Source organism: Rhinolophus sinicus, linkage group LG05, assembly GCF_036562045.2.
Source record: "Rhinolophus sinicus isolate RSC01 linkage group LG05, ASM3656204v1, whole genome shotgun sequence".
Lineage (NCBI taxonomy): Eukaryota > Metazoa > Chordata > Mammalia > Chiroptera > Rhinolophidae > Rhinolophus > Rhinolophus sinicus.
In genome coordinates this window covers 108,382,745-108,396,102 of record NC_133755.1, presented here as the reverse complement: position 1 = coordinate 108,396,102, position 13,358 = coordinate 108,382,745, and the positions used below count along the sequence as shown (strand labels likewise).

Genomic DNA, 13,358 nt, shown 5'->3' with positions numbered 1-13,358 from the left:
TATTCTTCTGTTTTCATTGTTTTCCATCATATAATGGTCTTAGAATACACATGTGGGTTTATTGCTGACATCTGTATCATACTAAAGTAGCTCAGAGATATTGTTCTTCCCATCTGGCAAATGAGATAAAAACCTTTGGTTACCTTCACACATCACTGTAAAAGCTATGTGGTGTATATTTATATACACATGTGGCTTTTTGTAATATGCACATCATAATAAAGTTCTCATACTAGAGAGGTAATGCAAAATGACAGCATAGACCGTTTTCTCAAAATTATTAGCAAGTCACTGTGTCACTGTGTTTTAGTTGCCACCATCCCTAGAGTAAATGCTAAAATGACTCATAAACCTCGTAAATACTGTGTCAGTGCTTGCAAACACTCAGAATAATTTTGGCACTGGTTGGAAAAAATATTCTATCCCTAAACAACTCACGTCTGAAATCTATCACTGTTCTGAGTGGATTTGGTGCAAGTTAGTGTCTCCACTTATAAAGGATCACTTCTTTCCCTCACTGCTGACAATAACCTCAACCATGACCTGGAAAAATGCTGTGATTATAGATCTGCAGTTCTTGGGGACCATTACTGCCTCTCATGCTCTACTGTGCACGTTTTTTTGTATTTTCTGAGCACACACATCTATATCAAAATCATTCATCTGTAATAACCTTAACTGCAACTTAGTATAGCGACCAAAGAACCTCATTAATCTTCATCATTTTCTATCTAAAACAAAATTAGTTAAGTATGAAGAATGCGGATATGCTGTGTGTAGAAGCACAAGGTAGGGAATGGGTTTAAGAAATATCACTGCATTATGTTTATGAACTATACCTTTTAAAAAGATGAGAAACAGAAACTCATAGACACAGACAATAGTTTAGTGGTTACCAGAGGGTAAGGGGAGTGGGGGGTGGGAGAAGAGGGTAAGGGGGATCAAATATATGGTGCTGGAAGGAGAACTGACTCTGGGTGGTGAACACACAATGGATTTATAGATCATGTAATACAGAATTGTACACCTGAAATCTATGTAATTTTACTAACAATTGTCACCCCAATAAATTTAAAAAATAAATAATAAAAAAAAAGATGACACACTACCCTCTTACCCATCAATTTTTCTAAAAGATTTATCTATACCTATGACTAAGTCACAGCCCTTTTTGCATTTATTCTCCTTGGTCCTTGGCACCTCTGGCTATGTTTTTCCCTTGCATAGTCCCAGCTGTTTTAATCCATCACTTTCAGAGTCCAAGGAGCCCTCTTGAACTTCACCTTAAAACTTTAGATTTGACCCCCCAAATGATTGTCTTTAGAGGAGACTAGCTTTCATCTAAAGATCAAGATATTAAAATAAAAGGTCATGTTTGTTAACAAGGAAAATACTCTCCTAAGCATCATTCTTCTCTCTCATAAGAATTACATATCTCACCTCTCTGCGAAGAATGCAGTGGACCATGACTATCACAAAGCCTTGCAATGAATCAAACACAGCAAAAAGTATTTGAAACAATATGGAGCGTTTGTCTGTCATGGCCAGAACTGCAGACATCCACGTGAGAGCCAGGAGGGGCAACACCACACAGGAGCTCCAAAGAGACGCCCTGTTAAGAGACAGAGAAAGCAACCTTATGAAGTGGCACGTCACACCCCAGGCAATAACCAAACCCCCGTTCAACAAAGCATTCTTTTATGTGGCACCAAGACATTAACTTGGAAACCACAAAGCAGATAACATTTGGTAGTTTTATTTATTTATTTTTATAGACAATCCCACAACATAAAGGCAGTTGCCAATTATAAATAGTTAAATATGCTCTTAGCTCTAGTTATTAGCAAACATGATTTTTTTTTTTTCATCATAGCATTTTCTCACATGCACTGTAAAAGATTTGTAACAAGAAGATGTAAATGATTGGGACTAACATGGCATTACTGGCGGTGGTGGCTGACAAAGCTGTTGTTGAAACTACTCCACACTTGGCACATTTGAGCGTCAAACCGCTATGAGGCTCACTCATCTGACTGCAAACAAACAGAACACCCACAAAAAGAACAAAATATTGAATTGTCACCAAAAAAAAGGTTGCTGCTGCAAGTTAGCTTTTAAATATGATTTCATGCAGAAATGTATATTGATCAAAGATGAATGTTCTAGATCGTTTTAAAGATGCATTTATACTACACATTATTTTTGTAACATTTACCTTTCAATAATATGGGCCTTTGTTGCATGCGAAGCACAATTCCATCATTTACACCATAAATGGCCCTTGGGTCTACAGATCAAAGATGCCCAATACACTGAGTTAAACATAAGCATGTGTTTGTGTAGACATACAGTGAAAACCCTTTATTCAGACCCCTGATAATCAAACAAGTGAGGACTCCAAACTGCAAAGATTTTCATTGTCATTTGCAAAAGGCACATAATATCAATTAAAACCTTTTGAAATGTAAACATGTATCTCAGAAGTCTGATATAGGAAGATATCTATTTTAGGTGCTTAGTTATTTGTGGAAGATGTAGCCTTTGTCTCAAAAGATTTATATTTTTAAATTTCTTATATAATCAATGCACTGTCTGTATTTTGGGAAGATCTGAATATAGGGGCTGATGAAATTTGATGAAATATTAGTTGATAATATAAAGGGTGATAGTTTTCTGCTTTAATAAACACATTTAACATAATCATTAAGTTCAAAATATTCTTCCTCAACATTTTGCCATAGATGCCAACTAATAGCATTTAAATGGTCTGTTCTAGTCTAGAGGATTTTGCAGGTAAATATGAATTCAATAATTCAAGTTCAATCTACTAGGTCACAGAAGCAAAGTCACATAACCCAGAAAAACTTCATGAACATTTTGCTTTAGAAAAGAATCCTTTGAAAATGACTGGTTTACTAGAATACAATCCTCTTAGGGGAAAAAAAAAAAAAAAAAAAAAAAAAATTACTTGAATAAAAATTCAAAACACCGTGAAATAATTTCCTGTCATGTACCTCTCTCATCCATTCCCATGTGATATTTATGTCTAAAATATAAGTTTGCCTAATGAGCTGTTTTTTCCTTAATAATATTATAGTGGACTTACATTACCATGTGTATAATAAAAGTGGCAGAACAGAGCAAAATCCTAAGTCTCATAATTCAGAATGTTTCTTTTAAAGAAGTGCACTGATTTGTGAATACTGCCTGTATGGGATAATAAATCTTAAAGCTATTAAGTAAGTAGATTGATCAGTAGACCCTATGAGAAAAAGCAAAGCTTTCAGAGTTCAACACAGGGGTGGGGAATACTAAATCATTCACTTTACTGATTCAACCCTGGACATTGTACTAACCACATCTGTCTAAACTTTTCAAAATAATAAGTAACCAATTGCCTACCCACTGTGGTTCCTGAATGCATCACTGCACATGCCAATGTGTTTGAAACTACTCCGAAATGACTACCTAGACCAGTATTCCCCCAGTGGCTGAACATCAGATGTATAACTCCAACTCCAAAGACTCTAATTAAATGGGACCCAGGCATCTGTATTTTTTAAAGTTCCATAGATTATTCTGATGAACCAAGAGGAATGAGCCTCAACTGCTCTAGCTATTCATTTGAGTGTCTTCAATCTTAAGTCCCACCAGATTAATATTAAAAGGCATGCCTGAGTCATTTATTGTTCCTGTATCACAAAAGAAAGGCTATTCGGTGTTGGTGCTTCAAACATGGACATGGCTCTTTCACAATTTTAAGGTTACTATGCTTCTAGGCTCTAAAATAAGATTGAAAAGCCAAAGATTACTGAAAAATAATTTTAGTGCACAATATAAACAAGTATTTTAGCTTGAAAAACTGTAGTTTGATCTAAGTATGGGCTTTTCTGAAAATATATTTTAAGACCATATTTGAAATGCTCATTTCTCCTTATTTGAGATTTATTTGTGACTGACTAAGTTTACTACACATACTTTCCTTAGTGAGAGCTAACTGTTGAAAACTATGCTTGATGTTAACTGGTTGGACACCTTTGGAATTCTATTATTAGATAGGAATGGAACAGAAAAATGATGGGTTACCCAGAAAAAGCTAATATTTTGTCCTAGTTTGCATGGCCACTATAGAAATTAATATAATCTTAAGAAGACATAGTCTAGATGCGAAATCGAGTTGCTGCAATGAAAAATCAAATCTTGTTTCTTTGTTATAGGGGAAATTATGGATTTATAAAACAAAACATGCTAACAATTAAAAGAAAAAATTAATTTCCCATAAGGTCAGATGTAACCAGTATCCACTAGAGCACTAGAATCTGAACATGCGTCATTTTACTACTCTCTCCAGCTTGTGGGGTCTTGGAGTCTACAAGTTCTAGTTCCCTTCCACAATTTTCTTTATCTTAGAAAAATAAATATGTTATCAGATTGGTTTCTTGTTAATACTATAAAATGTTTCCCAGAAAGCAAATATACCCCCCTCCCTTTGGAAAAATCTCATGAGGTTTGTACAACATCCTGGTACAGTAGTCTGCTTAATTTCAGGTAGACATCGTAAAGCAATTTAAAATCTGTAGTAGATAAGAAAGTTAAACTGCAGCAAAAGAGAGAAAATATTTTGTTTGAGATGTTCTAAAAAGACACATGCCATTTTATCTTATTTTCATTCTTTACAATTATAATTTTACATAAGCTGGGTTGATATCTGCAATAAATTCCCCCTTGGTAAATATATTTTATGTATTAAAATTTTTAATATAGCTTGGGTATTATAAAACTTGTCAAGCTATTGTATTTATTATTCATTGACTTATTTGTTTATAAATATTTATTGAACATAAACTATATGCTTGGCAGTTCCTAATAATTGATTATAAAAAGAAGGAAACAAAGAATAGAAAAAAATGGGAGGAGGGCCATCTTAGTACCACATTTGATTCTAAATAATATTTCAAAAGAAACACTTGATACATATGCATATTCATAGAACCTGAAATGGTCAATATGTACAATTAGGGAGATCAATTGTTAAGTTAATCAATCAGTTTTCTGCTCAATGTTTCTTTAGTTATTTCTGGTTATTTGTTCTTCACTAAAGTCTTCATTGCTGCCCTCACTACTTTCTCTGTGAAATAAAATTAGCTTCAAACACTCATGTCTTCTAAAATATTTCCTTCAATCACACTTTGGAATAGAAAGCATATTTCAATCTATATATACACACATAAGCTAAAATAGCATTTTATGTTATAGATTAAAAAAAATTAAACCTAGGGTCATTAATTTATTAATAGTTCTTTTCTGCTTTGGACAGTTACCAATATGCTGCTTTTAACAACATTTCTCTTTCTCAAGCAATGGCCTTTGAACCAGAAAACCATTGCTTGACTCAGTTTTGCCAGGGGAACAGATGCAATTCTTATCATATTTTTGGAAATAGAGGTTTTAAAGTTAATATGTAGATAAAAATGGGTAATTTCTAAATTCATAATGGGACAATATTGTCATTTCTCCGAAACCTATGTTACCGCTTACAAAGAGCTATGTGAATCAAACTGGATATTACATATAAATTAATTAAATGAGAAAAAAATATTGATTGCAAATTTAATGAATTCTCAGCACTATACTTATTCTGATGATCTCATCTCTTGTTCTGACCTCAATGTCATGAATGGTAGAATCGCAACAGCTGGACTTGTAGAAGTCATGGTCCTTTGAAAACAACCTGTCCATCCTGGCTTCATCATTTCATTCATCATAACTATAGCTACCATCTGTTGAGGGAGGGCTTGCTATTTACTAGATACTTTAATGAATGCTTTATGTATTAATACATTATACTCCATATGCTCTATTATGAGGCAAGAGTTATTATCCCAATTTTACAGGTGAGAAGACTTAGCTGCAGAAAGATTAAGTAACATGACCAAAGACACACACAGCTAGTAAATTGCGGAGCTAGATTTTGAGTATGGCCTTCCTTTTTTTTTCCTTTTGCCCTTTTTACATCAAAGCTTTATCTTAACCACTAACTACCCCACAGCTCAATTAAAAAAAATACAAATACAAATACATATATACAAGTTTACATCACTAGAGTTTTTTACCTGGTATTCAGTATGATTAATTTATTCTTACTTCACAATTCTGGATGGAAATAACTGAAAAAGCTCTTACTCCAATTCCAAACATATGTGGCAGCCTAACAAGAGTAATCGTGTAAAAGCCTCAAGTTCAAATGGGTACAGAAAGCTCAGTGTCTGTACAACTTCAAGTGTGCCTATTTAAAGATGGGATGGAGACTCGTCTGAAGTGAAAACAAGTCTCTAAATGGAAAGTGATTCCCACCTCAGAAAGGAACCTCCAATGATGTTTCTATTACACCATTGTGGTTTTGATGTTTAATATGAATGATATCAAATTTTTATATTGAAAGCCATTAAACTTAGTCTTTTACTAGGGAAAAAAAATACCTGTACTGTCTTATAAATCATTATATAGATTATAAAAACACAGAGGACCTAAAATTCTCACCAGTTGGTCATCAAATACTATGACTATTAAATAATGCCATAAATTATTACAGAAATTAGAACAATTGTAGGGTAAGTTGTGAATGAAGGTATAGTTAAACAGAAAGGAGAAAGCTATAAACATTTTATAAGTAAAGATACAGAAGGAAATTCAAAGCCATTAATCATTCAAGCCTCTACAAATTTTTATTATGAAGTGATGATATAACCTTAAAAGGCTGCTATCAATCTGCTTATGGAAGTTATTAAATCATTGGACATGGTGATATTATAATAATGCTTTTCTAAATTTTACAAATGGTTAAAATGCGCAAGAGAAAATTATGAGTAACTCTAGCAAGTTATAGTCAAAATGTCATATAGAATGAGAATATATGACAAGAATAGTGTTTCGTAAAAGATTATTTCCAGTAAAGACTTTTTCTGATATGTACAATTAAATAAAACGCAGTATTTTCACCCTCCTAAGGTTTGCTTGTCCCAATTCAGTTGTGCCTCATACTGACATTAAGTTCAATTCACCCTCTTTCCCTTTGCAACGGAAACTAAAGACCTTTGCAAATCCACACCTGAGGACAAGTATTTTAAGTCTAGCCTTTACATTTAATCTTCTTATTTTACAAACAGGCAACATACACAAACCCAGATTTTCTTAATGGTCTTTTCAATTATTTTTAGATTTTGGCCCTATTACCTAAGAATGGCACATTGAAAACTTGAATGGCAGAATCTATCAGTCACACTATTGCCTCAAGAACAAAATTCAAGGCAGTCAAATACAGTCAGTGATGATCTGGGATTGGAGTATGGGATTCACTGATAAAGAACCTTTAAAATCCACTAGTGGCGGCTTACCCGGCTCTGTGTTTGAGCTTTTTATCTAGGATCCCATCTCTGGAAACAAGTTTATTAAATACCAAAATGCCAATCACCATGTTGACCTGTCAAACAGAAACAAAGGTTGACCTTTCAATGATATTGAAGGGAATTGGGTCCCTGTTTCTCCTGAAAACCCTTTTTTTATCAAATTTACAACCACCACAGAATTAAATACTCACATCAATAGTGATATGAAGCACTTTGCAAGGATTTTATAAGTGCATAAAGGAACATGAAATGCTTTAACAATGCGGTGTTACTTTCAAGTTTTAAAGGACATTGAGTACCCTTGATTTCAACGCTTTGCAGTTAACATGGAGTAAATTAACATTCCATTGCCTAACTTTTAAATGGTGCCATACTCTGCCAATCTGGCATTCTTCTTTCTGAGTCACCCGGAATAAAATCGATTGGCTAAATGAGTTTTACCCTATGCCCCAGAGACAAAAGATGTCGAGTCTCATAGCGTGAGGCTAGAGGGAGCCCTGGCTTCCAAGAGGGCTAGGGATATGTCACTGCCCCCAGCAAGGAGGACAGAATGCCTAAATGCCTCAGGCTGTGTGGCTGTGTCTCCTGTAGGGTGGGAAGCATTTTGATGCACCATGCTTTTCTCCACAAAGGATAAAAGCCTATTCATTTCACCAAAATCCTTTAAAAGATGGACACTAACTCCACTGCTGGTAATATGTTATATTGAACACTTCTCAGCATTTTCTAAGACTCTCTCACTCTCACGTAAAAGGATTTAAATACAGCTGCAATAAAATCACACATACTTTTTTCTTTCTCAAGGAAAACTGTTAAAAAGCTGCAGAGGTAGCTGTGGTCCATTTGCAGCCGCTCATTATGGCAAGCGCCCACGCTTCTCTAACCTACCCGCACTTCCTGAGAAAGGAATCCAGTCCAATGCTGAAATCAAGACAAACAAGGACAAATATTGCTTTGGTCCTTCCTGCTCTTTACCCTCCACAAACAACAGACTCTTGGTGCCCCTCCAGTGCAAATGGTGAAGATGATATCGAAATAGTTTTTCACAAAAATCTCTCAAATTAAGCAGGATGACTAGTTAAGAAAAATGTCCACTTCCCCTCCAATACACTTTGACCAGATGAACTATAAAGCTGAGATCTATCTAATTGCTGGTGTAAGGAAGTTACAAAGCACCAGTTAAGTCGAGGCTTTAGGAGGTGTCACTCTTCATAGCTTCCTGACAAGATACCATTTAATCAAGAAACTTACTCATCTTCGCACTTCTCATTATTTGAACTAAGAGGAAAAGTGTATTTCACAGATTCTATGAATCTCCAATTTAACCTAATGAGGCAATTCATCACTACTCCAAAAACCACACTTTGGCCTTTCAATTATACACATACTCTTCATCTCTTTATTTTAGGGTTATATATATATATTCACCTAGTAGCTTAGGAAAATAATTTAATTGATTAAAAATTCAATACAGCAGACAAAGATATATCTAATATTTTCAGTGTCCCAATGCTGTTCTTTAACACTAATGCCTAGATTTTATTTCTTTTGTGCAACATTAGCAGTTTCTGCTCTCTGTTATAGTTTAGAGGAGAGAAAACTTTAAGGAAGAAAAAGTCACACAGAGTTATTAAGAACGATGTCACTAGCTACCAATTTATTGAATAAGTTGTTCAAGAAACCGAAGGGTAATTTTCCAATTAGAAATCTAATTGCATAGCGATATAGATCTTTGTATTTAATTCAGACCATTTCTTTACTCCCTTACATTTTTTTCCCAAGGATTTATTGGACAGGAAAGGTTTGTAATCAATAAATTCAGGGAGAGAGAGAAAGGAAAATTGGTAGGAAACTTTCATGTTCCTATAATTAAACATATAAAGGAATTATTATGTGATTCTGAAAAGAAAAAAAATCCTCATGTGTAACATAAGCAGTTCTCCACTGGGGATGATTTTTTCCCCCCAGGAAACACTGGGAAATGTCTGGTGACATTTTTGATTGTTACAACTGGAGGATACTACTGGTATGTAGAGCCCAGGGATGCTGCTGAACATCCTAAAATACACAGGATGGCCCCATAACAAACAAATAGCCAGACCAAAATGTCTGCAGTGCTGAGATTGGGTAACTTGGGCATAGGGACATATATTTTCTCATTGATATTTGGTAGCAACAGCGGTTCTTAAGACTGAGATCTTAATGACTACAGAGATCATACAGAATAGTATAAAGGTGAAATGATCATAAATGATGAAATTTTATACATGAAAGAGGAAGAATTTATTGGAACTTACTGAAACTTCTTCACAAATGTGAAGTTACTGTAAGAGAAATCCCATGCTCCTACATTTAATATTCTTCAGTCTTCAAAATAGGAACATTTTAGAGTAATTAAGGACAGAATAGCAGTTGATATTCAGATTTAAGCAATAATCCATTGAACTTTAAAATTTCTACACAACAAACACAAAATTGTCACTCTAATTGAAACAAAGTGGTCTTTTTTTTTTTTTTTTGCTAAGAAACAGAATAAGTTGATTTCAGTGTTTACCAGGACAACAGCGGCTGCAGGTCCAACAAAGGCGTAGAGCAGTCCTCCTTCAAGAGAGAGCCAGCAACTGAAAATAACATCAGATAAAAACTAACAAAAATTAGTGATAAGTGTTAAACCACGGAGGTGTGATACAGATAACTTGGACTATTACTTAGTCTTGGAATTCTGACAAAAGCTTTGTAATTTAAAAAAAAATTCATAGAAGACATGGAAAAAGCTAAAATTAGAGCAGTTCATGAGTGAGAAATACTATGGACATCACACAGAAAAAGAAACTTATTACAAAGCCTTACTTCTAGGCAGTTAAAACATTTTGGACAAATTACTCTAGCGGTGTGATTTTCATATTGACTTTCAGTACAAAGATGATTATTGCTTAAGTTCTGTAAAATGCTGCTTTATATCCATGATAGAATTTTTCAAATATGCTTTTAAGCAAGAATAGTGTGTTTTTAGAGTCTTAGACATGCCATTTACCGGATCTTCCTTGAGGCCTTTGAGCTATTTGGGAGAAAGTGATTTAAAAGCTATCATTGCGGTGAATGGATAATTTATAGTTTGCATGCTTTTTTCCTTCTAATTTTATTTTTTTCCCAGAGTACTCAGAAAGCTCACTAAAGATATACATTTGATTAAAAATCAATGCAGCTGTGTTTCTTTCAATTACTAAATTCACCAAGAGATGCAGGTTTGCATTGATAGAGACATGGTAACCCATTTAGGTAAAAATATTCCTTCTCTCACAGCACAAGAACATGGAGAGGGCATGGGACTTGGCACTTGACTTTGCAAGGTGACTTATGTGGACATCAGAATCCAGGAGAGTCAATGAAGGAAACTATAAGGGATTGTTTTATCACTGCTGATGAAAACGGTCATGCCCACCACTTCATTCACCTGTTTTTGACATATAACCCTTTTCAGTATTACTTGTCAGTCCACAGAATCAGCATGCTGCCTTCACAACTAACAATTAACAATAACTGTGCTATATTTGTTTTAACAATACACTTCTGTATTGGTGGTGGTGGTGGTTACATGGCTTGTGTAGTTGTTAAAACTCACAGAATTCTAAACCTAATAGAGTAAATGTTACTCTATGTAAATGATACATTAATTAACATTTTTAAACTAGTAATTTTATATACGTACACACACATATATCAATACATTCATAACACAAATGTGTATGTGTGTATTCTATGTCTCCATTTAGTTACTGCTTATTACCATAACAGCAGACAGATAAAATTCTACTTTCCCACTTTGGGGTTGACAATTTAATATCTATTTTTTAATAAAATACTTGTAGAGAAAACTCTTAGTCTGATAGAACACTTTAGCTTGGTGTCTCTGAGATTGCCACTAAATTTCAACTATATTTTTGTGTGAGTTAATCTTTATAATGTATTGTATTGGTTTTAATCGTAAACTCATTGAAAAGTTGGAACCACATCATCCATAATCCTACTTCTGTCCATATAGTACCTTTCAAATACTGGATGTATGCCAAAGGAATCATACTACTATTGTAAAAAGTAATAGCTTAAAGGAAATAGTGCTATAGTAAGCACTGCTCTACAACATATACTGTCAGGGAGATTTTTTTTTCCATCCCATAGATTGCATAAAAAAACAAGGGCTCTGATGATAATAGTTCTTTAAATTTTTTGGATGGGCAGGTAAAGTGATGTCTCTCATACTCTCAGTTTGGATGAACCCATCAGAGGGACTGTATAGCAGTGATTCTTATCTCAAACCTGAAGGCAATTAAACAGAACACTTTATTTTAAAACTTATACTTCTAATAAGATGCACACCCCTCTCCCCATTTCTCAACTGCCTCCTCAACTTGAAACAAACAGATGAAGTAAATATGAAAGTGCATTGTTTTACATTTGAAGCATAAACTTAATTTATAAATTGCCTCATAGACTTTGTCAGTATTACAGTTATAAGTAGGATGAGCTGATACCATACCCTTTTTTCTCCCTTTTATTTTCCTCCCAAAGCCCAGGCAATTCCTAATCTGAGATCTATTGAGTCCCTGGATCTATAAGGTTTAGTATGTATTTGTCCAACATAGTAAGAAAACTTTAACTAACATGACAAAACTTGGTTGATACCAATATATGTTATCATCAATGAAATTAGAAGCTTAGATCAGAATCACATTCTAAAAGGTTAACGTGTCAAGATTTATCCAGTTCTAAAAAAAAAACGTGTTTGAGATTGAACATGCAAAGTACATATTGAAATATTTTAAAATTCAAGTACATTGGTATTATGAAGAAATGGGAAATTGAAACAAGGATTGTGAACAGTGCCCTGGCATTTATTTCCTACCCTTTGTGCATTTAAACTACCTAACATCACTCCCCTGTGCAATTTAAACTACCTAACATCACTCCTCACTAATGTGATATCTACAATTGCTAATGACTCAGTGATAAAACGCAAGCCATCAGTAGTGCTGACCAAGACTAATGAAGCCGCTTGATGACTTAATTATAAACATGATTTATCACTGTGGATGGACTTACTAGTGATCAGTGCCATATCCTTTTGTCCTGGTGAAGCCTACTGACGTGGCCACTACTAATGCTGGTAAACCTGTAAGAAAAACATTGTCACACTTCACATTCAGCTATGACCATTGTACATACTGGCTCAAGAGAAGCTAGGACAAATTCAAAATGCTTAAATCAGAGGAACCACCTTTGGATAAATCACTTCATACAGCATGTTTCTGTTACAAAATTTCTTTCAAGTACAGAAATATGAGAGTGACAGCTGGGTTTTTAACTCAGTGCACTTCTCTGATGTTGCTAGGTTACCACTACATTTGACATGGGTTTAAAGAAAACTAATAACAGAGATTTAGTATATCTTTTAAGTTATTTTTTCCCTAAGGGTTGAGACTGTTATACTTATAAAATCAGACAGGCAAAAAAACAAAAACAAAAAACAACAACAACAACAACAAAACGGGTGTTCTGGTGTGATGGAATATTACAGAAGTAGAACGACCAGTTAGCCACATATTGATCCACATCAAGTTGTACTTATAAGATGGAAAAAACAATTTTATCACTTAATTTTTATGATTTACTTATAATAACAAGAATGTAGGAACAGAGTTAAGGGCCCTAATCAATTAATTTTGCGGCTTCATGATTATCCTCCTTTAAGAATCCTGAATCAACGTCAGAAAATATATGCCGATTTCTCTTCCTGGACCTAGGTAAGTATCACTCCATGCATTAGTCAGTACCCCTTAGAATTCACTTGCCTGCATACCTGCAACAATTCTGACCTGACATGTTTTAGTTTATGTTTACATGAATCAAGTTCAATGGAACCTCTCTGTACTTAGTTAAAAAAAAAAGCTCAAT

The 13,358-nt window shown here is 34.3% G+C and overlaps 1 protein-coding gene across 5 annotated transcripts in view; it reads right to left on the bottom strand.

Annotated features, from left to right (window-relative positions):
- The window catches only part of ADGRB3 (adhesion G protein-coupled receptor B3), a 681,550-nt gene that overhangs the window by 41,012 nt on the left and 627,180 nt on the right, over positions 1–13,358 (bottom strand). For 4 of the 5 annotated variants that reach the window (XM_074333156.1, XM_074333155.1, XM_074333152.1 and 1 more), the window contains 5 exons: positions 12,507–12,576; positions 9,961–10,027; positions 7,395–7,480; positions 1,935–2,033; positions 1,441–1,612 (listed from right to left, as the gene is read on the bottom strand). In XM_074333156.1, the coding sequence (XP_074189257.1) occupies positions 1,441–1,612; positions 1,935–2,033; positions 7,395–7,480; positions 9,961–10,027; positions 12,507–12,576 (494 nt within the window). The remainder of the gene's footprint in view (positions 1–1,440; positions 1,613–1,934; positions 2,034–7,394; positions 7,481–9,960; positions 10,028–12,506; positions 12,577–13,358) is intronic. The other variant, XM_074333154.1, reaches the window with a different exon arrangement.